Source organism: Suricata suricatta, chromosome 11 (genome assembly GCF_006229205.1).
Source record: "Suricata suricatta isolate VVHF042 chromosome 11, meerkat_22Aug2017_6uvM2_HiC, whole genome shotgun sequence".
NCBI classification, from domain to species: domain Eukaryota; kingdom Metazoa; phylum Chordata; class Mammalia; order Carnivora; family Herpestidae; genus Suricata; species Suricata suricatta.
This window is the reverse complement of record NC_043710.1, coordinates 80,530,372-80,557,270: the sequence shown is the minus strand read 5'-3', so window position 1 is coordinate 80,557,270 and position 26,899 is coordinate 80,530,372. Positions and strand designations below refer to the sequence as shown.

The window sequence follows — 26,899 nt, the reverse complement described above, 5'->3', positions numbered from 1 at the left end:
GAGAGACAAAGAGAGAAGAGAGAGAGAGAGAATACAAGCAGGAAGCTGAGAAAAGGCAGGGAGAGAGGGAGAGAGAGAATCCCAAGCAGACTCTGTGTGCTCAGTGCAGAGCCTGACATGGGGTTGATGTGGGACTTGATCTGTGAGATCATGACCTGAGCTGAAATCAAGAGTTGGATGTTCAACTGACTAGTCACCCAGGCACCCCTGTAAGTTAAACATTAAAAACATATTAGTTGTTGGAAACTCTGGCATATTTTACTAATAACTAAGAATTCTGTTTTTACTTTGTTGTTTCCTGGAGCTTTAGGAAGGTACTTTCTATATTAGATATAACATAAGCTATTTCAATAATTTTCCACAGTAGTTTTTAATTTTGAGAGAGAGAGAGAGAGGGAGGGAGGGAGAGTGGCAGGGAGAGAGAGAATCTCAGGCAGGCTCCATGCTCAGCATGATGCCCAACGTGGGGGCTTGATCCCATCCCTCTAGGATCATGACCTGAGCCCAAATCAAGAGTCAGATGCTTAACTGACTGAGTCAGCCAGGCGCCCCCCAAAATTTCCACAGTATTAATGACATGCAAAACCTCCTGCATCCCTGAGTCCAACTTCTAGTACATTTTATGCTTCTTTGCATCTTATCTGCTTGTCTTCATAAGCTTCTGCTCCATTTTTCTACCCCAGTCTTATCATTTTCCAATATTCAGAAATCAGAGCTAAGAATTACCCTGCTTTTCGGCAGAATAAACTATGGACATGCCATCATGCTTTTGAATTACCACAGGAACTATGGTATTTTATTTTAGGAAGACATCACTTTAAAAATGTTTATTTTGGGGAGGGAGAGAGGGCGCGAGTGGGGGTGGGGGAGAGAGAGGGACAGAGGAACCCAAGCGGGCTCCGCACTGACAGCAGAGATCTGGATGCGGGGTTCCTACTTTGGAACCCTGAGATCATGACGTGAGCCAAAGTCGGATGCTCAACCGACTGAACCACCCAGGAGCCCCAGAAAGACATCACTTTTATATTCTTCATAATATATGTCTTGCTTATGTTTTAAATGGATTTCAGCGCTTTTTTCTTCCATCACATTTGGGATCAGGGCCTCAAAAGACATGCCGGGGATAATGCTTCAAAGACAATTAGATTTTATCCTTATTTGTGAGGAAACATTTCAATTCCAAGTTTTAACTGAGTGTTTCTTCTCTGATCTGTAGTGTTCCATTCATTTTATAGCTATGGGAATTTACCCCGCCCTATTTTGAATACGTTTCTTAACCTCCCATCAAATTCGTTGAATGAGACCGCATGCGCGCGGGTCCAGAGCATCCCTGAATCCAAAGCGACCAAATTTGAGCTTCTCTTGTTACCATGGTGACGGCTGTGCAGGGCCAGGTGGTAGCTATGGTAACTAGGGGCGGGTAGTCGGGGCCCGGCAGGCAGGGCGCATGCGTGCGGGGAAGCCTTGCTGCGCCGCGCGCCCTCGGCCCCTCAGCTCCACTCGACATGGCGCTGAGGCGGCGGCCGACGGTCCGGCTTTGCGCCCGTCTGTCTGACTTCTTCCTCCTGCTGCTTATGAGGGGTGAGTGTGCGTGTTTCTGCCTTTGGGAGGGGAGGATTTGGGGCGGATGGGAGCAGAGCGGGCCCGGAGCGACTGAAGTGGGTCGTGGAGGGAATAGCGGTCCCGGCTCCGGAGACGCTGGGGGCTCGGCGGCAGGAGCGGCCCGCGCCCGCGTCCGTGCAGAAAGGGATCGATCCGGGGCCTTTGTACCGGATCCCATTCGGGTCGGCTCGGGGGTGCAAGGGGCCTGTGCGAGGCCCCGGGTAGCTCGCTCCGGGCGGTGGGCACCGCTCTCTGGAAAGAAGGTGGCAGCTTAGGCGTGGGCTTGGAACTTGCTAGAACACACTGCGGAGCGAGCGCCTGTGGACAGTGAGGGGCCTCCCGAAGTACCAGTGAGGCGCAACTCCGAGGCCTTTCTGTCTTTTTGGTCTCAGCCCGCTGGGGATGTGCTGTTCATTTCTCTCTTGCTGTAAACAAAACTGAGTTGCGCAAATCCAACATTCCTTTGGGGGAAATAAAGTGTCACAGACCTCTATCAAGTATTCTTTTTGTCTCTCTCCAGCCTGGCCCAGGAGACGCCGCACACCCTTACCCTGAAATAGCATCTTGGCCGTTTTGATCAGGTCACGCTGACAGACTTTGGAGTTTTGTTTCGTCTTTTCCACTGTCCAGAATTCTCTAAGATTTGTGTGTCTCAGGACAGTTGGACGGAGGGACTAACGTAGCCACTGTTTAGTGAGCATGTACTAAATACAGGTACTTACTACAAAGTGTACTAGGCACTTTGAAATCATTATCTCATTTAGAACTTAAAGTAACTTTGTGAGGTGGGTTTTATTACCCATTTTCAAATAGGAGAACTAAGACCTAAGTCAGGTCTCCTTTCCAAGACCGCATCCCGAGTGAGTAGTAAAGACTGCAACACGTGTGTACCTAATGCACTACACCACACTTCTGTGGAGGACATCCTCGGGTAACCAGATGAGATCTTTTCAGTTCTTAGGTCATTTTATTATTTGGCTGGGTTGCCATTTTCATCCCACGATGTTTTCTAAAATATACAAATTAAAACACGAAGTGACTGTTTGGGAGTTGGGGGGGCAGACTAGAAAAACAAAGCACTCCTGTGTTTGATGTTCATTCTTGTGGCGTGTTCATAATGGTGGTAGATGAAAGTGAGGGTCTGAGATGGAAGCATTGGAAACAGGGCTCTGTGATGAAGGGTAAGTTTCAGGGTATAGGTGTTGTCCAGATCCTTTGTGAAAATGATTTCCAAAAACATGTGGTTGGGAGATATAAATGATCAAAGGCTAGCCAGGGGACAAGGGTGTCAGGAATGTCCAGCTCCCGGCTTTGTTGGTCACACTGACACTGTCCTATTCACAGACTGGAACAACTCCCCATTGTTGAAAAGTTCTGTTCACATGAAAGTTTGCAGTTTTTATTGCAGACACATTTGGGAATTTTAGCTCAGGAATGAATTTCAACTCGGTTGCTTGTTAATAAAACTAGAAGATGCTAAGTACTTCATATACCTTTAACTTTTTATTTTGCTTTCCTGGAGGTGCAGGTTTTATGGCTTCCTTGATTTTAAGGGCTGGGATTTACCTGCAGAGCATAGGAGGAAGAATAAATTTTTGCAAAAAAAGGACTCATGGCAAGGAATCAAGGTGGGAGGTTGTATTAATCCACTTTGAGGGGATGCAGCTATCATTTTTAGTAGGGACTCGTTTTCTCCTATTTTGTGTGTACTCTAAGCACACTGTAACACCTTGAAAACTTTACTCTTCCACAGGTCATGATAGCTGTGTCTTTTTTGTTTTTATGATTATTCTTTTCAATTACTATTATTTTTCAGCGTTCTCATTAAAAAAAAATGTTCCTGATATAACACATTGTTTTTGTTGTTGTTCCTAACACAATACATTCTTTATTAGCCTTTGCCAGGCTGTTATAAGAATTTCATATGTATTAATTTATTTCATATTACTAACAATTTAAGAGATTGTTAATATTATTTTGTTCATTTTGTGCATGAAGAAACAAGTCCTGAGAGTTGCAGTAACTTGCTCAGGGTGATAGTCTATGCGTTTTAAATTTGGAACTTTTTAACTATTTCTGTTAATCTAATTTTTGGTTACTTGTATTATTCCATTTGACAGTGGATTTCTTGTTATGCGTTAGTTTAACAAATTACCAAGTGTTCAAAGCTTTGTGGTTTGCATATAAAATATTCTTTTGTTGTATTGGTGACAGGTGCAGTTCAACCTTACAAATGTTATGCCACATGGCTTTTCTGAATGATTATGTAGTAATATTTTTTGGTTTCCAAAGCTTTTGATATCCTAGAGAGAAGTGCTTCATTTAGAATTAAAACAGTAATAGTTTGTATTCTTGGGGTAAGACAGCTTGTGTGCTTAAGTTTAGTAAAATCTAAAAATTAAAATTTCCCAGAAAAAATTTTGAAAAGTATTCTACACCATTTTTTTTAGAATGACTTATTTTATAGTGTTATAATTCCTTTTAAATTTTCTGGCAGATATAATTGCTATCAGATGTGTGTGTGTGTGTGTGTGTGTGTGTGTGTGTGTGTGTGTGTGTGTATGTGTGCTCGCATGTATGTGTGTGTGCGCGCGTGTTCAGAAAAACAAAGAACACCTGCCCTACATTATGCAGTGTCTCAAATCAGCTGTTCATTCTCAAATGACTTGTTGATAGGCATTTATTCATGAGTCTTCAGGCTGTGGAGACTGAATGGACAGCTATTAGAGGTACTTAAACATAAGTAATTGCAGTATTATATCCAGACAAAATTATCAGACACCTAGGCCCTAAGGTCTGTGTAACTTGCTCTTAAGGAAGCCTAGTAGGGTAGGCTTAGAACAGTTCTTTTGAAAGAAACCAGATTTGTAATTAAGCACACTTTCTGACATGGACACATAATATAACTAAGGGAGCTATGGATTTAGTATATCAAGCTAACAGCTGTTAGAGATGTGATATTAGCAGATTCCTTCTCCATAAATTCTTTGAATTTTTTCAGAGCACAAGTGGGGTAAAAGAAAATATGTGTATGAATGAAGTTAGGATGTATGGAGTCTGTTCACTGATACCCTATTCATGAAGCCAGATTCTTTCTTTTAAAGATATGTTTAGAATCAGGTGGTGTGAGTGTGATGCTGTTAGGGTTGAATACAGACTTCAGATTTTCTCTCTCTACCGCCTGAATGCTAACCATATATGCAAATAGCTTCACTGGAGTGTAAAGAGATCCTGAAAGAAAGTTTTGGTAAGCACATTCTTTTACACCTAGTTTAGCAAGGACAGTATCTACTATGATACTCTATATGGAGATCTAAAGCCTTATTTTACTGCCTCTTTGCTACTTTTCATGACATACAGAAAGCTTTTTGAGAATTAACCCTTGTTTCTGACTTAAAGGAATGCTGTGGTATTTTGTGGTGGGGTGTTTTCTTTTTAGGTAGTGTCTATTATATGTTATATATATTTCCCATGAGTAGTTCATATGTTCAGTGGCAGTTTCAATGCTGATTGTGTAGAAAAAGCAAACTTTTTAATAAATTAAGACTGCACAAACATTTTTTAAAGGTTTTAAAAAAATGTTTATTCATTTTTTGAGAGAGAGAGAGAGGGTGTGAGAGTGGGGGAGGAACAGAGAGAGAGGGAGACACAGAATCTCAAAAAGGTTCCAGACTCTGAGCTGTCAGCACAGAGCCCAAGGTGGGGCTTGAACTCAGGAACCCCAAGATCATGACCTGAGCTGAAGTTGAACGTTAACCAGTTTAGCCTGGGGGTGATTGAGCCACCCAGGCACCCCATTAAAAATTGTTTTTTAATGTTTTTTTCTTATTTTTTATTTTCAAGAGACAGAGAGATACAGTGAGAGCAGGGGAGGGTCAGCGAGAGAGGAAGATACAGAATCCAAAGCAGGCTTCAGGCTCTGAGCTAGCATCAGCACAGAGCCTGAAGTGGGGCTTGAACCCATGAACTGTGGGATCATGACCTGAGTCGAAGTCGGACGCTTAACCAACTGAGCCACCCAGGCACCCCTAGGCAACCCATATTTTTAAAAACGTTTTTAAAAATTATTTATTTATTTATTATTTATTTTGAGAGAGAGAGAGAGAGAGAGAGAGAGACAGATCATGCATGAGGGACAGAGAGACGGGGATGGAGCCCAGTGCAGGGCTCGATCTCACAAACTGTAAGATCTTGACCTGAGCTGAAATACAGAGTCAGAGGCTTAACTGACAGAGCCATCCAGGTACCCCCTACAAAATTTTTTTTTGCTTATGTTATTTTTTATTTTCACAGAATCTCAAAGCTTCTATAGTTTAGGTCTCCTTCTGCAAATTATTGCGGAAGTCAAATTCTGCTATATTCATGATGCTACTCTGCCTAACCTAACCTCAGCTCTGAGTGACCTTTCTTATTTCTATATAAGCATGGCTCTTAGTTTGTAGTTCAGTTTAGTACAGCAGTCATTTATTAAATATCTATAATATGCCAGGTGCTGTTGTGCAGGCTAGGGGTGCAGAAATGAGTAAAGCATTCCCACTCTTGAAGAGTCAGCATGGTTGTATGCTGAATTCTGTTGGGTTTCAGTTATTGAGTATAAATACATTCTATTTTTTCAATGATACTAAAACAGAGGCTGAATTTAATTTCTTTTGTATCTTTCTAGAGATGACTATAGTAAATATTCTCTTTGTCACTTGTAAGTCTGTTAACTATCTTAAATACTTCCTCTGTGTCTAGGCATTTTTTATGTATCTTATCTCCAGTGGCCCCAGGAACTTTTGGGAAATTCTTAGTTTTTACTTCAGTAGTTTCTGTGAAAGAAAGCAGTTGGTAAGTATTTCTTGGTTTAATTTAAAATCTACCATCTATACAGTTATACATGGTTAAGAAGAAAAAAAAACCCCACAGGGAAATGTTTATGATATAATTTAAGTGACACAAGCTGCAGGTAGGATTAGCATATACCATATGATTACAGTTACACAAAAACTAATTTTATGCTTAGGGGGAAGAAAACCCCTGGAATATAATGAACCAAAATGTTGATAGGTGCTGGTTTTGAGTGGTAGGTCTTATGGCTGGTTGTTTTCTACTTTTCTCTTTCTGGCCAATTCTTTTGTCTTTTTTCCAAGTTTTCTTTAATGAAGATGTTTTTTAATACTGAAAAGTAATTGTATTTTGATTTGGCTTCTAATAGATAAAATAGTGGATTTTAAAATTTGATAGTAGTAAAGATTTTTTCTTTCTTCTTTTTAATGATTTTCTTTTATTTTTTAAATTTTTATTTATTTATTATTATTTTTATTAAAGCTATGGGTCATTTCCTTCTTTTCCTTCATGGTCTGAGAAGCCAGGTTTCTTTCCCTGTGATGAAGCATCAGTAAGATCCCAGATAATTCTTAAGTTTATCTTAATGTTTATTTACTTTTGAGAGAAAGAAAGACCGAGTGTGAGTGGGGGAAGGGCAGGGAGAGAGAGGGAGACACAGAATCCAAAGCACGCTCCAGGCTCTGAGCTGTCAGCACAGAGCCAGATGTAGGGCTTGAACTCATGATCTGTGAGATCATTAACTGAGCCAAAATCGGGTGCTTGCCCTACTGAGCCACCCAGGCACCCCTAGAGATTTTCTCTTAAAATGGAAAAACTTGGGGCTCCTGGCTGGCTCTTTGAACTTGTGAGTTCAAGCCCTGCATGGGGCTCCACGCTGACAGTGAGAAGCCTGCTTGAGATTCTCTTTCCCTCTCTTTGTCCCTCGCACATGCATTTGCTCGCTCTCTCTCTCTCTCTCTCTCTCTCTCTCTCTCTCTCTCAAAAGAAATAAATAAACTTTTTTTAAAAATGGAAAAACTTTGAGCCTGGGTGGCTCAGTTAAGCATCCGTCTCTTGATCTCAGCTGCGGTCTTGAACTTGGTGTCATGAGTTCAAGCCCTGCATTGGGCTCCACTCTGGGCTTGGAGGCTACTTAAAACAAATTAAAATGGAAAAAGTTTGTTTGGTTCAATGTGATAGCATGTTGATTGTGCTCCTTAATTAATGTCAGCCCCAGTGAATGAAGGAGGGAGGGGCTGACTTGATTTCGTTGTTTGATCATGCATTCTTTGTGACTCATTTGAGAGATTTGCTGCCACTGGGTTTTGGGTGAGGGAGCCAGCTGTGGCATCCTCAGCAAATGGTTAACTGGAAAACTAAAAGAGAGCTGATGAGAAAATCTGCCTTGCTCCTATTTTTTTTTTTTTTTTGAACAAACAAAATAACCTGAGTAGTTGCTTTGGTCTGCCTGTTCAGAGTCAGCCAGCATTTATTGAACACCTCCTTTGTGCCAGCTGGGCAACTCCTGGAAGACTGTTTTCTTTGTCTTGGGTGAGAGGGAACACCAGGTCAAATTGACTTCCTTGGAAAATAGACTCTGAAAGATGTTTCCTGAAGTGAGGTGTCAGCTGATGTACCCTTATCACTTCTTCCTGCCCACCATGGACTTCCTTGTTTGAGATCTTTCTCTAAGGGATATGTATAATGTCTTTAAAATGAAGTACAGCTGTCTGGAGGGTTACAAAGAATGCAGTGAATCCTAAGACAGCTGCGTTTTTCCCCTCCCCTTCCCATGTTTTCCCTCTAAAGTATCTCTGTAAGGGTGCTGGAACTTAAACAGACAATCCATATTTATCTGGCAGTCTCTGCACGGCTGTAAAGCTTTCCATGAGTAAACAGGAAAATTTAGATGAACACTTCTTTAGACCAAAAGAAACATACAGTTTAGGTAGTTAACAGACTAGCATTTTGGGAAAATGTTTTAATGTGTTTAGAAGTGAGAGCACTTACTTGCTCTGGCCTGGTAGAGAAGAATTTCAAGAAGGAACTGGACTTTTAGGGATAATTTTGATTTTCAAGAGCAGATTTGGGGGGAATAGATGGAGGTGTTGGGGGCTGGTAAAGTGAAGGAAATATTGAACAGAGGCATGGAGTTGGAAATGCATATGTTGTATTTTAGGGCCAATGAATTATAATGAGAAATAATACTACTTACCATTTATTGAAACCTGTGTGGCAGGTACTGTGCTGATAGCTTTATCTGGGTGATTTTAATTGATCTCAGAAGTCAGTTTTTATAGGTTTCATTATGCAGATGATGAATCTGAACTCAGGAAGGTTAACTACCTAGCTTAAGGTTACAGTTAGTATATTGAGGAGCCACATTGTCCATGTAAAGAACATTGAAGAGTAACTAGATTTTAAAGTGCTTTTAGTGCCAGGCTAAGAAATTTGGACCTTGTCATGTGGGTTCTAGAAATTAATATTGCAGTTTGAAGCAGGGAAGTGATATGATCAAATGATTTTAGGAGTATTAATCTGATATTCAAGAAGATTGGAGAGGGAAAGTTGGCTAGGAAGTTCAAGGTCACTTCATTCAGGGTAGGTCTCTTGATCTTCAGTTCACTTTTATGCATACCTAAAAATATATTCATTTTCTTGAAATATAGATTTCTGGGTATGTAACTTTTGGTTGATAGTTATTTTGTCTTAGAAACTGGAATATGTAACTTAGATGCCTTCTGATTCCCATTATTACTGTGGTGCAGTCTGAGATTCGGTTCATCATATCCTCAGTCTTTTCTAGGTTGCCTGTCTTCTCTCCAGCTACTTTAAAGATCTCTTCTTTGGCATTCTGAAAGTTACTACAGTATGTGTAGGGTGGATTTTTAAAGATTATTTTCCTTGTTAATTTGTTATACTTCGTGTATCTACGACTTTATATCTTTCCTGAGAATTCTCAGGTTTATCTGTTCAAATACTGTCTACCTTCTGTTCCTTAATTCTTTCCTTCTGGAACTCTGATTAGATGTGTATTCATTCTGTCTTTCAAGACTGTTAACCTTTCTGTCATAATTTCTTATTCCCTCTCTGCTATTTTGGGTTATTAATTTAGCTTTGCCTTACAGCTCTTTTTTCAGCTGTGTCTAATCCGTTATTTACCCAATACATAGAGTTTTTAAAAACCAATTATATTGCTTATTTCTGAAATTTTTACTTGGTTCTTTTTATAATCTGGTCTCTTTTGCTTGTTCATATTTTTAGTCCTTTTTAACTTTTTAAAGTTTATTTTTATTTATTTTGAGAGAGAGAATGAGAGAGTGCTCGCATGCATGGAGGAGAGGCAGAGAGAGAGGAAGATAGAATCCCAAGCAGGCTCTGCATTGTCAGCACAGAACCCTATGTGGTCTCGAACCCATGAACCATTATATTATGACCTGAGCTGAAGAGCTGGGCGCTTAACTGACTGAGCCACTCAGTGCCCCTAAGTCCTTTTTAAAAAAATATTTCAAGTATAGCTTTTTTTTTAGTTTTTAAAAATAGTTTAATGTCAAATTGGTTTCCATATAACACCCAGTGCTCTTCCCCACAAGTGCCCTCCTCCAACACCACCCCCCTTCTCCCCTCCCCCTTCAGCCCTCAGTTCGTTTTCAGTATTCAGTAGTCTCTCATGATTTGCGACCCTCACTCTCCCCAACTCTCTTTCCCCGGTCCCCTCCCTATGGTCCTCTGTTAGGTTTCTCCTGTTAGACCTATGAGTGCAGACATACGGTATCTGTCCTTCTCTGCCTGGCTTATTTTGCTTAGCATGACACCCTTGAGGTCCATTTACTTTGCTACTTTTATATTGTTTACCTGATACTTTAGATATCTGAAGTTCCTAGAGATTTAAATCTAATGTTTATTGTTTCTTATGACTGTTAAGATGGTTTGTTTGTTTTTCTTAACTCATAAGCTGACATTTCGTTGATCATTATTAGTGAAAATCTGGGTCTGACCATATGATGGTTTTTGTCAGAGAGTAGCTTCTACCAGAGAGTGGCCACCTGGGATGGCTTTACTCCTTTGAGGGTCCCTGGGATTGTTTGAAGATGCTCAGCTTCTCTGCCTTTTTGCTGGCCCAAGGGCACAGTCTCCCTACTAAAGTGTTAAAAAATCGTGCATTTGCTCTCAGAGTCGCACCCCACCCATCTTTCTGGTTTAAGCTTGTGGCTATTTTATTTTGCAGATTTCCCCACTTTCTAGGACTCCAGAGATATATTAAAAACTATGGTTTGCATAGGACCTTGTTGGAGTGAAAAGGCCTTTTGGAGTATCTAATCTATACTACTGGAAATAGGAATCGAAGCTTTTACTTAACCTGCTCTCCCCCACCCCACCTTTTTTAAAAGATCATTTTAATTTCTTTTGCTTTTTTTCTTTTTTGGCAGGGAGAGAGAGAGAGAGAATGGGGAGAAGGGGCAGAGGGAGAGAGAAAGAGAATCTTTTGCAGGCCTCATGCTGAGCATGGAGCCCGATGTGGGGCTCAGTCGCTTGACCCTGGGATCATGACTTCAGCCAAAACCAAGAGTTGGACACTCAACCGACTGAGCCACCCAGAAATCCCTGTTCCTCCTTTTGATTAACATAAGAGTCACATAACATTTCTTTAAATGTTCATATTGTGAAGATAATTTGTTTTTAGTTTTCAGATATAAATTAAAATATTGACTGTTTTTTCAGAGCACATATACACTTCAGAGAGGTTGTTGTATGCTTGAAGAGAAAGATTGCATGCTTCTTGTTAAGCATCATTGCTTTGAGGATGGGGCTATATTATTTAAGATATGCCCGTTGTACAACCTTAATCTCTGTGGATCGGATTCCCTGAGAAGCAACCATCTATCATTCCAGATACAGCAACTTAAAGTTTGGAGAATTACAGCTGCTCTACACTAGACAGGCACCTGAAGTAGCAGCTTCTTACTCTGCTAGGAACAGGTATAGGTGAAGACATTCAGAAGTAAAATGTAAAAGTAACCTAGAGCTTTATAGCTGATATCTGAATCTGAGATTCGGATTCCTGCAGAATGAAATACTGGTTCTCTGAAAGGCTCAGTCCATGTACTGGGAGGAAGAAAACCACCCACTGCATCTTGGGAAGGCTCCATTGTTTGTAGCCTTTCAGATACTTTTGTGGCTGAAGGAAGGAGCACAGTATCGTGGGTGTTAGGCATTCTGGATTCATTTCCCAGCATTGCATGTGATTCATTTTTGGACCTTGGGGAGATAATACTGGTTTTAATCCAAATCATTTGAAAGTAATTTAAACACCATTCCTCTCACCCTACCAGCAAAACATCCACATTTCCTTCCCCTTATTAGCTGGCTCACTTTATATGTGTTTCGCATCAAAAGAAGTGATTTTATGAGAAGTTAAGAGAATTTTTAATTGGTTAATTGAATTAGTTTATTTGTTGATTAAACGTGCATTAGAAGGTTTTGAACATCTAGTTTACAGAAATCTCTCTTTTCTGAAAGTTTAGAAGTGTTTTAGAACCAGGTAAACTTTGTTTGAACTCTAAGAGGTTAGGAATATTCATCTTTCGAAGCCTCAGGTTTTGTTTTGTTTTGTTTTTTAAATCTGCTACAGCCTTACTATGTCTAATGTTTAAGAGTTCTGTGTTTGTTTACCCTGAAGAAAAAATTGAGAATTATTTGGTTGGGTTGATGTTCTTAATTCAGTTTGGTTTCTTAGTATCAAATATGAAGCTTCACTCTTAACTATAAGTCCACTGGTAATAAAGAACCAGTTTAGAACCTTAGTTGTGAATTTGTAGAGCACTGGTCAGTAAGAACACATATTTAAGTGTCTTTAATTTATAGGCACTGTTTCAGACTATTAGGATACATTGGTGAAGTAGCTTATGGTATGAATATAGAAAATGATGAAAGTTACAGATCCTTTCCTCCAAACAGTATTCTTATGTACATATATTAAAAAAAATTACTTACTATATTCAGGGATTTATAGCCCCCTGAAGACTTTATACACCTCAGGTTGAGAAGTCTGCTCCAGGGCTCAGGATCCTTATGGGGGAAACATCCTTAGAATGAATGTTTTTTTTAAGTAGATGCTGACTGCATAAAGAGTTCAGGAGGGTTACAAAAATGTTATTTTATTCTTATGTTATTTCTTCTTTCCATTCTGTTAGACTGCTTATAGATAATGACTGTTAGTGTCAAACATCTGGTTATATTCTCTACACATTTCAATTTAAATTTTTGTGTAGGTAAGTCAGAGAATGAAGAGTTTGATTTAAACGGAAAACAATGCATACATGTAACTTTAGACATGCTTAATTCCATAATTTTCAGTGTTTGCTCATGTCAGTATACCTTTATGAGTATGCAGGGTTAGGTCATATGAAAAACAATGAAATGCCAAGATGAAATTATTGCTGGAATTCCTCTTCCATCTGTATCTGGTGTCTGTTTATAGCAGGTCTCTCTGTTTCTCCCTGACTCACTCCGTCTTTCTTTTACTTAGCATTAGTGATGAGAGAAGAATCCTAAAGATGTTTCATAACATTGAATGAGGGATTAGGACTTCACTGAAGCCAGAACAAATATTTTCTCCTTCTATTACTCTGTGGCTAATATCCCACATGCTGTTTGCAAATTATAACAAACAATTCTGCAGAGTGAGTTCAGGGTCAGGTAATTTTTTTGAGAAGAAGTGTGTTTTCGTGTTTTGTTCTCTCTTTAACTCACAGATTTTACTTTCTGTGCTTTTCTTGTCAAGTACATTTTCTGCGCTTAGAGTAAAATCTATTAAAACTTCTATTCTTATAAGTGAACAGCACCTTTTAGCTTATATATTTTAAAAGCTACTTTTAATGAAACTTCAAGGAAGAAAATTTAATTGGAATTTAGAGGCTCCAGTTTTAAGCCTCATGACTTACCTATAGCATGATGATAATGTGATATATTTGGTGTAAAGCCTTAGTTTCCAGTGAAAATCACTGTTTTGCCTTCAAGGGAGAAATCCTTAGACTTGGGTTTCCTTATGACAGAGGTGAGACAATTCTTTACATGTCCACATCCACCCTTTCCATTGAGGCATTGGATTCTAGAGAAATGTTGCTTTATCTTTTTCTTTTGTGAGATTATGGCCATGTAATAAAGGGAAAGTTGATCATAAGACTTTATTTACTTTTTATTGGGAATCATGATTTGGAGCATGTTTTGTAGTTCTGTAGAGTTGCTTCATCATTGTCTTCTGTGTAACCGTTGTTGATTCCGTTTCTCTTTTATTATCTTGGGCTGTCTACCCCAAAATATAGACTATAGCCTTCCTATTCATTCCTACTCATTCCTAGTATCCAGTTTAGTGTACTTCTCTGTAATGTCTTTTTTAGATCTCTAGCTTAGAGTAATCTCATCCTCTTCTGAATTCCTATTTATTAGGAAGAGTATAAACTAGACCAAGACTTAGGTCTCAGCTCTGCTATATGACTTCTCAAAATTAATTTACTTTAAACATTTACTATATCTATTGAGCCACCCAGTCATCCCACCAGTTCATGAGTTCAAGCACCACTTTGAGCTTCCTGCTGTCAGCACAGAGCCTGCTTCAGATCCTCTGCCTCCCTCTCTTTCTGCCCTTGCCCCATTCTCTCTCTCAAAAAATAAATAAATAAACTTAAAAAATTTACTATAAAAAAGTAGTGATAATTTATAACTTTGTAGAATTGTTTTGCAAACCACTGACTATATGTAAAGCTCCTATCAAAGTATCTAAATAAATGGTAACACTAATTAGTATAGTAAAATTAAAATCAATTACATAATTTTTATAAAGTACTCTGCCGAGGGGCAGGCATAATGATAGGCTTTTAGTGTTAGGTTTGTTTTTTTGTTCTTTGGGGTTGTTTTCGATCACTAAGTGGTAGAGATTTACTTTATTACTGTTGTTGCTGTTACTATTACTGCTTTACTACAGTTCATTTGATACTTAATTATTCAAAAGCAAATTAAAAATGAAGTTTATCAAGCTTAGGCTTTTGTACTCTTTACTTAAAAAGGGACCCCTTTTGGGGCACCTGGGTGGCTCAGTCAGTTAGGCCTTGGACTTCAGCTCAGGTCTTGGTCGTGAGTTTGAGCCCCATTGTCCAGCTCTGTGCTGACAGCTTGGAGCCTGGAGCCTGCTTTGGATTCTGTGACTCTCTAGCCCTCTCCTGCTCATTTTCTTTCTCTCTCTCTCTCTCTCTCTCTTAAAAATAAATAAACATTAAACATTTTTTTTAAATGGACTCCCTTTAAGGCCCCAGATTTCATACTAGCAATAAGTCCTCAAATTTGCATAAATTAGATGCTGTAGCTATAATTACTTAAGATTGGTCTTTTCTTCTATTTTGCCTTCCTCTCTGTCATACTTCTTTTTATGTTGAATAGTATTGTTACATTTTCCCTAGCTAAGGGGAATGAGTTGGGAACACATTCAGTTCTGGTTTTAGTGGGATTATTTATGTTGTCCATGGTCACTGTTATACATAGTTGTTATTGCTAACCATCTCAGTGTAAGAATGGCTTCTGAGAATATTCACCTGTGTTGTTTGACTTATTGGGATGTCATATGAAGTTGTAGAGCCCACTGTGAATGCCATTTTTAAGCCCTCATTATGCTACTATAATGAGTATGTGGTTGAAAAAGCAGGTAATGAATTTTCTCATCTCAAAGAGTAATTAAGATTTGTCCAAGAAAAGTCAAAATATCCTGAAGTCTTACAGCTTAAATATGAAAGAAACTTTAGGTAGAAGTTTCTGCAAATTTAACAATACTTAACACTTTGCATGATTTGCCAGTAATGAATATTTCATTTTCCTGTGATATTACCAATAATGAATAATGAGTTATGAGGCAGAAAGAAACTTTCCTAAAGTATCAATATTACATTTTTTTTTATTAACCATGCTGAAGGAAAGTCTTAACTGTCATTGTTATTTTCAGAGGCAATATTACAAAATCGTTGGCATATGATGAGGCGATTTGAAATCCCATGATAAAGGAAATATTGTAGAGTACCAAGTCAATGAACATACTGTTTTTTGTCTAGATTTTGTGATATTTGTGTGGCCAGCTTTTAAAACATACAATTTTTTGTGATTTTTCTCTTTTTTTTTCTTTAAAAACATTTTTTTTTACAGTTTATCTTTGAGACAGCACAAGTGGGGGGGGGCAGAGAGAGAGAGAGAGAGAGAGAGAGAGAGAGGAAGAGGAAGACACAGAATCTGAAACAGGCTCCAGTCTCCAAGTGGTCAGCACAGAATCCATGAACTGTAAGATCACGACCTGAGCCGAAGTTGGACGCTTAACCGACTTAGCCACCCTTCTCTTTCTTAATAAATATTCACTTACTACCTAATTTTGTATTCATTTTCCTATCAAGGGACTCAAAATTATAGCCTCAGAGTACACAAAACTTACTGTACCCTAATTATACTCTAATTTGAATCATATCTTTGGATGTTAGATTGACCTAATTTAAATTATTAATGGCAGTATATTTTTCGTATTTGTGCATCATTAACTCTTCAAGTAGTTTGCAGTTTTAGGGTGGAAACCTTGTCTTAATGCCTAGCATAATTCTTGAAATAGGTATACAAATATTCATTGATGAGAGAACCATGTGGCATAAGGAGATGTCTATTTACTTTATGAGTTTGAGAAAGGGTTAGGAGCTTCACTACCTGTTTTAGATGGGGGCTGACAAGTTTTTCTGTTCAAACATATTATAGTCTTGACAATTGAGAAGCCATGGTCTAATTTTTATGTTTCTTAATTTTAAAGTAATTTGGAGCCAGCAGACCTGGTTTCCACTTTGATCTCTGATACTTTCCAGTTTTGAGGTTATAATCGTCTCCTAATATATTTGAGATTTATTCTCTTAATCTATAGAGGGATCATAATACCCACTTTATAGGATTGTTACATGGATTAAATGAGATAGTAAGTGAAAGTGGTACTTTCACAAGTGCTACACACTTTCACAAGTGCTACAAATATAAACTATTATCATTGTTTGCTTTATTCCTCTTGGGTACTCAAATTTTATTAGATTTCTGGTTTTCAAAACTTTAGGTTACAATCCTAATTAGAGAACCTTTTTTTTTAAAGTAGGATTACACCAAGTGCAGAGCCCAACATGGAGCTTGAACTCACAACCCTGAGATCAAGACCTGAGCAGAGATCAAGGGTCAGGCAGTTAACTAACTGAGCCACCCAAGCACCCCAAGGAACTTTCTTCTATTAAGGCTTCCCTGATAGTTTATTTTGATGAGATAGCCAGTCTTAAAATTTGTTTTTTTCTATGTAGGGAACACATTTCATCTAAGATACAGATAGTGTCTTGAATTTAAAAACAAAAAAACAAAAGCTAGTTTTAAGTTTCAAGAGTTAAGAAGAAAAAATTCTCTTTGACATTCTGGGATTTAAAAAGTAGTTCAATGATATTTGTAGAAAAGATTAGATCTCTCATGCTTTGGGAAATTTTCATGTCTGAACTAGCAGACTTTGAATAATACAAAGCATTGGTGGGAATTTCAGCATATCTTTAAGTAAAGGGCTGCCAATATAAATCAGTGAGTTTACATTAAAAATAAATGTCTTATTAGATAAATAGATATTAAGAATGGATGAGTTCAGGGTAAGAAAATGTCTTATGAATAAACAGATCTCCATGTTTTATAGGCTGTTTCCACACAAGAGTTCTAGTGTTGCCTTTTCCCAAACCCTTAGTGAAATAAAGTGACAGAATTTCATGTTCTCAGATCAGTGTGCCATATTAATGTTAGCAGTCCTTCAGTTGAAGGGCATTTTTTTGTTTTTATATGAGGAAGGGCATTCTTTTAAGGCCCAGAGAGTATATAGTTTAAAAAAAATGCCAAAACCATATGTGGTTATTAAACCAGAGCTTTATGGGCATTAAATTCTGGGGTCCCAGCTCTCTCTCACAGATTATATTTATATTTATTTCAAAGTATTAGTTGAAGTCTGGAGAGTCTGAACATATTGACTACTCAATGTTAGAGGCACTCATTCATTGGAGGGCCAGAATTTGGAATCTGTCTTGTTACAGACCTAGATAGGTAAGATACTTAAAAAAAATTCTGCTTCATTTAAAGGTTGTTCATGTTGGACTTCTCTGGAAGAGGGAACTGTCTCATAGGCCAAATCTAAACTTCTCAGTGACTGGAGTGTTATCAGGAGATCCATATTTTGTCACTGATGTACATGATAATCTCAGCAACTCATTTAATCATCTTGTGCTAAGTTTTCTACCCACCAAGTTAATATTTACCCCTCTCAGCTGACACAGATATATAGCTTATAGGATTTTAGACCTGAAAGATGTAAGACATGGTTTCTTTCTCTTTCTTTCCTTCTCTTTCTTTCTGTTTCTCTTTTTTTCTTTTTCTTTTTCTTTCTTTTTCTTTGTAAGTTTATTTATTTTGAGGGAGGGGCAGAGAGAGAAGGAGAGAGAGAATCCCAGGTAGGTTTTGCACTGTCAGTACAGAGCCTGACATTTCATGAACAGTCAGATCATGACCTGAGCCAGAAGCAAGAGTTGGGTACTTAATCGATTGAGCCACCCAGGCGCATATAAGACATCATTTCTTAACCTTGGCATTGTTGACATTTTGAGCTGGATAATTCTTTGTTATGGTGAGCTGTCCTGTACAGATGTTTAGCAGCATCCCTGGCCTCCAAATACCAGTAATAGGACTGCTAGTTATGATAGCCAAAAATGACTCCAGACATTTCCAAATGTTCTGTGGGTAGCAGTATCTCTCCTAGTTGAGAACCCTTGCTCTAAGAGATTATTCAAGATGAGATAGCTGAGGCCTAGAGATGTTCAGTCCTCAGCTTTAGATCACATAAAGATTAAATGAATCCAACTTTATTAATATAATCCCACCCCAATTCCCTATTTACTGCCTTCCTTTTTAAAGGTTTTTTTTTTTTTTTAACCTATTTTTGAGAGAGAGAGAGAGAGAGAGAGAGAGAGAGATGGGCAGAAAGAGAGAATCTCAATCTCAAGAATCTCAATCTCAATGTCAGTGCAGAGCCTGATGCCAGGCTCAAACTCTTGAACTGTAAGATCATGACCTGAGCTGAAATCAAGAATTGGATTCTCAGTTGACTGAGCCACCCAGGCGCCCCTCCTAGGTTTCCCCCTTAAATTAATTTAGACTTTCATTCCATGTCAAAAGCAGTGGCATATATTTAAAGTTTTGATGCCAAAAGAAATATTGACAAATCTACATTTACCAGTTTTGTATTACCCACTCACTTCCATCTCACCACTTCCAAAGCTCTTAACCATATATCCTAAAGAACTCTTGCTTTCCTTAGTCCTTATACACTTGAAAAATGCTTGAGCATCACTTCAGCTCCTGCTGTCCCAATAAGGCACCCTATGCACAGAGAGCCCTGTCCTGTGCCCACTTCAGCTCCATCTGTCCCATCCGGGTCCCCTGCATGGAGTGCCCTAGACTCTGCCCATTCCAGCTCTAGCCATCCTGCTGGGGTGGTCCGTACAGAGTGCTTCAGGACCACTGGTCTGTGCCCATGTCAGCCCCAGCTCCAGCTAGTCAGCTAAAGCTTCCAGGCACTCATAGTGTACACTGGGCATGTTCCCTCATAAGGCCACTCCTTCAAGACTGGGAGATGTAGCCATTTTCCATAATTCATAGAAGCAGCAGAAAATCAAACAAAATGAGGTGATGGAAATATGCTTCAAACAGAAGAACAAGACAAAACTTAAGAAATAAATGAAATGAAAATAAACAATCTAATAAAGACTTCAAAGTATTGGTCATAAAGATACTCACTGGACTTGAGAGAACAGTGGATGAATTCAGTGAGAGCTTTAACAAAAAGAGAAAATACGAAAAAGAACCAATAAGAGTTTTAGAATACAATAACTGAAGGGAAAAATATACAACAGGGAATCAACAGCAGATTAGAGGATATAGAAGACTGGATCAGCAATCTGGAAGACAAGGTAATGGAAAGCACTTAAGCTGGACAGAAAAGAAAAAACAGAAAAAAAAATAAGTTGGGCTAAGGGACTTCTAGGACAGCCTCAAGCATGCTAACATCTACCTTCTAGGGTTCCCAGAAGGAGAAGAGAGAGAGGAAGAGGCAGAAAGCTTATTTGAAGAAATAATGGCTGAAAGCTTTCCTAACCTGAAAAAGGAAACAAATATCTATGTCCAGGAAGCAAAGAGAGCCCCAAACAAGATGAATTCAAGGAGATCTATGCTAAAACACATAATAAGTAAAATGTCAAGAATTAGAGAATCTTAAAAGCAACAAGTGAAAAGCTACTATTTATTTATGTATGAGGGGAAACCCGATAAGCTCTCAGCTGATTTTTCAGTAGAAACTTTACAGGCTAGAGAGAGTGGCATGGTATATTCAAAGAGCTAAAAGGGGAAAAAGTGAAACAAAAAGCCCTACAATCAAGAATAATCTGCCTGGGAAGATTATAATTCAGAATAGAAAGATAAAATTTCCTCAAACAAGAGTCAAAGTTCATCACCACTAAGCCAGCCTTACAGGTAATGTTAAAGGGACATCTTTTAGTGGACAAGAAGAGGCAGTAAGGAGAAAGTGAGAAAACTATGAAAAAAATTTCAATAGTAAAAGCAAATATATAAAAGATAGTAATTCAATCCTTTATAAAGTTAGTATGAAGGTTAAAAGACAAGGATAATAAAATTAATTTTATCTAAAATATTAAAGGATTCTCAAAATGGTGAAATTTATGACTTCATATACCTAAAACATGGAGGAGAAGAAGTGAAAATATAGCGTTTTTATGTTTTTGAACTTAAGCGACCATCAACTTAATACAGGCCACTGTATACTTACGGTCCTATATGTGAACCTCATGGTAACCACAAACCAAAATCATGTAATAGATATGTTTAACAAAACATATACCCAAAAAATGAAGAGAAAGGAATCCAAGTATAACACTGAAGAAAGTCCTCAGTCACAAGGGAAGAGAAATAAAACAAAACAAGGAAAGAGAGAAAAAGAAAAGAACAAAGAAGAACTACAAAATAACCAGGAAATAGTTAACAAAATGACAATAAATATGTATTTATCAATAATTGCCTTAAATGTAAATGTTCTAAATGCACCAATCAAAAGACATAGGGTGACTGGATTAAAAAAAAGAAACCAACTCTATGCTGCCTACAAGAGACTCACTTCAGACCTAAGGACACTTATAGACTGAAAGTGGAGGGTTGGAAAAGATATTTTATGTAAATGGAGGTGTAAAAAGCTGGGGTAGCAATACTATATCTTTTAAAACAAAGACTGTAACGAGACAAAAAGTGTCATTGCATAATGATAAAGGGATCAGTCCAACAAGAGGACATAACAGTTTTTAAGTACCTGTGCATCCAGGATAGGAGTACCTAAATATATAAAGTAAATATTAACAGACATACAATAGTAATAGGAGGGGATTTTAAAACCCCACTTACATCAGTGGATAGATCATCCACACAGAAAATAAAGAAACAGTGGCCTTGATTGACACATTAGACCAAATAGAGTTAGCAGATATATACAGAACATTCTATCAAAAAATAGCAGACTACTTCTTTTCAAGTACACGTGGGATATTCTTCAGGATAGATCACATTTTGGCCATAAAATGAGTCTCAGTAAATTTAATAAGATTGAAAACATATTGAGCATCTTTTTCAACCACAACATTATGAAACTAGCAATCAATTACAAGGAAAATTGGGGAAAATGCCACAAACACATGGAGGCTAAACAACATGTTCCTCAGCAACCAATGGGTCAGTAGAGAAAGAGAAACTCAAAAAATACCTGGAGACAAATGAAAATGGAAAGAAAATGTTCTAAAATCTTGGGGGTTTATTTTTTATTAAGTTTTTAAAAAATATTTATATTTGAGAGAGAGAGAGGGAGAGACAGAGAGATAGGATATAAGCAGAGAGAGAGGGAAATACAGAATCTGTAGCAGGTCCTTGGCTCTGAGCTGCCAACACAGAGCCTGACCTGGGGCTTGAACTCACAGACGGCAAGATCATGACCTGAGCTGAAGTCGGACACTTAACCAACTAAGCTACCCAGGCTCCAGTAAAATCTTTGTTTTAGAACAAAAGAACAAAAAAGTTTTAGGAGTGAAGTTTATAGTGATACAGGTCTACCTCAAGAAACAAGAAAGATCTCAATCTTACCTTATACCTAAAGGAATTAGAAAAAGAAAAAGCCCAAAGTTAGGAAAAGGAAAGAAATAATAGTAAAGATCGGAGTAGAAATAAATGAAAATGGATACTATAAGACTTTTGAAAAAAAAAATCAATGAAACTAAGAGCTGGTTCTTTGGACAGGTAAAATTGATAAGCCTTTAGTCAGATTTATTAAGAAAAAGTGACTAAAAAATTAGAAATGAAAGATGAGAATTAAAACCAATATCACAGAAATACTAGCATAATAGGAGACCAATATGAAAAGTTATATGCCAACAAATCAGACAATCTTGAAGAAGTGGATAATTTCCTAAAAACAGTCTTCCAATACTGAATCAGGAGGAAACAAAATCTGAATAGACCAGTGAGTAGTAGAGAAATTGATTGGTGATTTAAAAACTCCCAACAAACAAAAGTCCAGGACTAGATTGCTTCACAGTTGAATTCTACTAACCATTTAATTAAGAGTTAATACCTATCCTTTAAACAATATTCCAAGGGGCACTTGGGTGGCTCAGTCGGTTGAGCGTCTGGCTTCGTCTCACAGTTTGTGGGTTCGAGCCCTGCGTCAGGCTCTGTGCTGACAGCTAGCTGAGAGCCTGGAGCCTGCTTCAGATTCTGTTTTTTCCCTCTCTGACCCTCCCCTGCTCATGCTGTCTCTCTCTGTCTCTCAAAAATAAATAAAAATAAATAAAATTTAAAAAATAAAAAATAAAAAAAAATAAAAAATATTCCAAAAAATACAAGAGGTTAAGAAAGCTTTCCAAATTCATTCTATGAGGCCAGCATTACTCTGAAACTAAAACCAAAGACACTACAAAAAAAGGAAATTACAGGCCAGTATCGCTGATGAACATAAACAAAAGTTTTCAACAAAATATTAGCAAATCAAATTCAACAATACATTAAAAGAATTATCTACCATGATCAAGTGGGATATATTTCAGGGATGCAAGCATGGTTAATTATCTACATATCCATCACTGTGATAACCATGTTAACAAAATGAAGGCTAAAATCCATATCATCTCAATAAAGGTAGAAAAAGCATTTGATAAAATTAAACATCCATTCATGATAAACTCTCTTAGCCAATGGATTTAGAGGAAACGTACCTCAACACAATGAAGGTCACATATGACAGACCCATAGCTAACATCATAGTGGTGAAAAGCTGAAAGCTTTTCCTCTAAGGTTTAGAACAAACAAGGATGTCCACTCTCATCATTTCTGTTCAATATTGTGCTGAAAGTCCTAGCAGTATCAATCAGACTAGAAAAAGAAATAAAAGACAGTCAAATTGGTAAGGAAGAAGTAAAACTGTCCTATTTGCAGATGACATGATACTATATGTAGAAAACCTAAAAGACTCCCCAAACGTAGTGGAACTGCTAAATAAATTCAGTGAAGTCACAGGATACAAAATCAGTGTGTATAAATCTGTTGCATTTCTATACACTAGTAATGAAATACCAGAAAAATTAAGAAAATAATCCCATTTATAATTGCACCCAAACCATAAGATAGCTAGGAATAAACCTAACCAAGGAGGTGAAAGGCTTATATTCTGAAAACTATAAAACACTGATGAAAGAAATCAAAGATAACAAAGAAATGGAAAGACATTCCATGCTTTTTGATTAGAAGATTAAGTATTGTTAAAATGTCTATATTGCCCCAAACAATATGCAGATTGAGTGCAATCCCTGTCAAAATACCAACAGGATTTTTCATAGAACTAGAACAGACAGTCCTAAAATTTGTATGGAACCACAAAAGACTCCAAATAGCAAAAGCAATCTTGAAAATCTTGAGGTATCACAATTCAAGACATCAAGTTATAATACAAAGTTGAAGAGATCAAGACAGTATGGTACTGGCACAAAAATAAGACACACAGATCAATAGAACAGAATGGAAAACCCAGAAATAAATCTACAAGTGTATGGTCAATTAACCTTTGACAAAGGAGGAAAGATTATGCAATGGGAAAAAGACAGTGTTTTCAACAAATGGTGCTGGGGAAACTAGACAGCTACATGCAGAAGAATGAAAATGGACCACACCATACACAAATACAGATTCAAACTGGATTGAAGAACTAAATGTGATACATGAACACATTAAAATTCCTAAAGGAAGTGCAGGCAGATATTTCTCTGACATTGTCTGTAGCAACATTTTTCTAGATGTCTCCTGAGGCAAAGGAAATAAAAGCAAAAATAAATTGTTGGGATTACATCAAAAAGAAAAAGCTTTTGCATAGTGAAAGAAACAGCAAAGCTAAAAGGAAACCAAACTGAATGGGAGAAGATATTTGCAAATGACATATATGATAAAGGATTAGTATCCAAAATATGTAAAGAACTAATAAGTTAACACCCAAAGAACAAATAATTCAATTAAAAAATGGGAAGAGAAAGTGAACAGAGATTTCTCCAAAGAAGGCATACAGATGACCAATAGACACATGAAAAGATGCTCAGCATCACTCATCATCAGGGAAATACAAATCAAAGCTACAGTGAGGTATTACCTCATATCTTTCAGAATGGCTAAAATAAAAAACACAAGAAACAACAAGTGTTGATGAGAATGTGGAGAAAAAGAACTTGTGTACTGTTGGTGGGGATGCATACTGGTGTAGCCACTATGGAAAACAATATTAAGTTCTTAGAAAGTTAAAAATAGAAATACTCTACGATCCAGTACTACTGAGTGTTTATAGTAGAAGAAATATAAAAACACTAATTCAAAGGGATACATGCACCTCTGTGTTTATTGCAGCATTATTTACAACAGCCAAATTATAGAAGGCAGTCTAAATGTCCATCAATAGATGAATGGATAAAGAAGATGTGGTATAAATATTCACAATAGAATATTAATTAGCTGTAAAGTAGAATGAAACCTTGCCATTTGCAACAACATGGATGGTGCTAGAGAGTATATTGTTAAGGAAAATAAGTCAGAAAAAATACCATATTATTTCAGTCATGTGGATTTAAGAAACAAATGAGCAAAGGGACAAAAGAGACAAATCAAGAAACAGGCTCTTAACTATAGAGAACAAACTAATGGTTATCAGAGGGGATGTGGGTGGGATGGTGGGTGAGATAGGAGATGGGGATTAAGGACTGTACTTGTGATGAGCAATGGGTGATGTTTGGAATTGTTGAGTCACTGTATTGCACACCTGAAGCTAATATACTATATGTTAACACTACTGGAACTAAAATTTAAAAAAGATTAAAAAGCCCTTCACGTTCCATGAAAAAATTATCAGAACTAATATATTCAGTGAAGTTGCAGGATATAAAATTAATATACAGAAAATTGTTGCATTTCTTTACACTAATAGTGAAGTATCAGAAAGAGGAAATAAATTACAATTGCAGCAAAAAGAATAAAATACCCAGGAATACATTTAATGGAGGAGGTGAGATACCTATACTCTGAAAACTACAAGCCATTGATGAAAGAAATTGATGATGACACAAATAAATGGAAAGACCATTCATACTCATGGCTTGGAAGAATTAATATTGTTGAAATGTCCATACTACCTCAGTCTATAGAGTTCAGTGCAATCCATATCAGAATACCAGTAGTGTTTATCACAGAGCAAGACCAAATAATCTCAAAATTTGTATGGAGCCACAAAAGACCTGACATAGTCAAACCAATCTTGATCTCAAACTGTACTACAAAGCTGTAATAAAACAGTATGATACTGGCACAAAAATACATACATAGGCCAATAGAACAGAATAGAGAACCCAGAAATAAATCTGCACTTATATGGTTAGTTGATCTCAAAAAAGAAGTAAAAAATATACAATGAGGAATAGTCTCTTCAATAAATGAGAAAACTGGACAGCAAGATGTAAAAGAATGAAACTGAATTGCTTTCTTACACCATACACAAAAATAAACTCAAATGGGTTAAAGACCTAAACATAAGACCTGAAACCAAAAACATTAAAAAAAAAAAAAAAAAGGGAGTAAACTCTTAGACATTGGCCTTAGCAATGTTTTTTATGCTCTGTCTCTTCAGGTAAGGGAGACAAAAGCAAAATTAACATATCGGAATTACATCAAAGTAAAATGCTTTTGCACAGTGAAGGAAATAGTCAACAAAAAAAGCAACCTAGTCAATGTGAGAAGATATTTGAAATGATACATCTGATAAGGAATCAGTGTCCAAAATTTATAAAGAACTCTTAAACTCAACATCAAAAAGCATATAATCTGATTAAAAAAGGGCAGAGTAGGTGAATAGGTTTTTCCAGAAAAGACATAGAGATGACCAGAAAGCACTTGAAAAGATGCTCAACATCACTAATCATCAGAGAAATGCAAACCAGCCAGAATGATATATCAACTCACACTTGTCAGGATGGCAAGAAATAACAAATGCTGGCAAGGATGTGGAGGAAAGGGAACCCATGTGTGCTGTTTGTGGGAATGTAAATTGCTCCAACCACTGTGGAAAGTAATATGGATGTTCCTCAAAAAATTACAAATAGAAATACCACATGACCTAGTAATTCCACTTCTGGATATTCACTGAAGAATGTGCAAAATAGATTTGAAAAGATAATGCACTACTGTGTTTATTGCAGCATTAATTACAATAGTCAAGATATGGAAGTAACCTAAATGTCTCTCATATATGAATGGATAGAGATGATGTGGTATGTATGTATTACTAAAAAGGAATGAAATCTTGCATTTGGAACAACCTGGATAGATGTAGGGGGTATTATGCTAAGTGAAAGAAGTCAGAAAAAGACAAACACCATATGATTTCACTTATATGTAGAATCTATAAAACAAATGAACAAACAAGGAAAAACACAGTCATAAATACAGAGAACAGGGGTGGCTGAGTTGCTCTGTCAATTGAGTATCTGACTCTTGGATTTGCTCAGGTCATGATCTCTCAGTCATTGAGTCCCGCATCAGGTTCTGCACTGATGGTTCAAAGCCTGCTTGGGATTCTCTTGCTCCCTCTCTTTGCCCCTCCCTTGTATACTCTCAGAATAAATACCGAGAACAAACTGCTGGTTGCCAGAGTGAAAGAGGTCAGGGATGGGTGAAATAGGTGAAGGTGATTAAGAGGTACAAGTGTCCAGTTATGAAATAAGTCACAGGTATGAAAGTTACAGCATGGGGAATATAGTCAGTAATATTGTAA

The 26,899-nt window shown here is 37.4% G+C and overlaps 1 protein-coding gene across 2 annotated transcripts in view; it reads left to right on the top strand.

Annotated features, from left to right (window-relative positions):
* The first annotated feature begins 1,462 nt into the window (after positions 1 to 1,462).
* JAM3 (junctional adhesion molecule 3) overlaps positions 1,463 to 26,899 on the top strand; it is a 76,895-nt gene continuing 51,458 nt past the window's right edge. Inside the window, exon 1 of one of the 2 annotated variants that reach the window (XM_029956347.1) lies at positions 1,463 to 1,581. In XM_029956347.1, coding sequence (XP_029812207.1) covers positions 1,506 to 1,581 — 76 coding nt within the window. In that variant the 5' untranslated portion in view covers positions 1,463 to 1,505. The remainder of the gene's footprint in view (positions 1,582 to 26,899) is intronic. The other variant, XM_029956349.1, reaches the window with a different exon arrangement.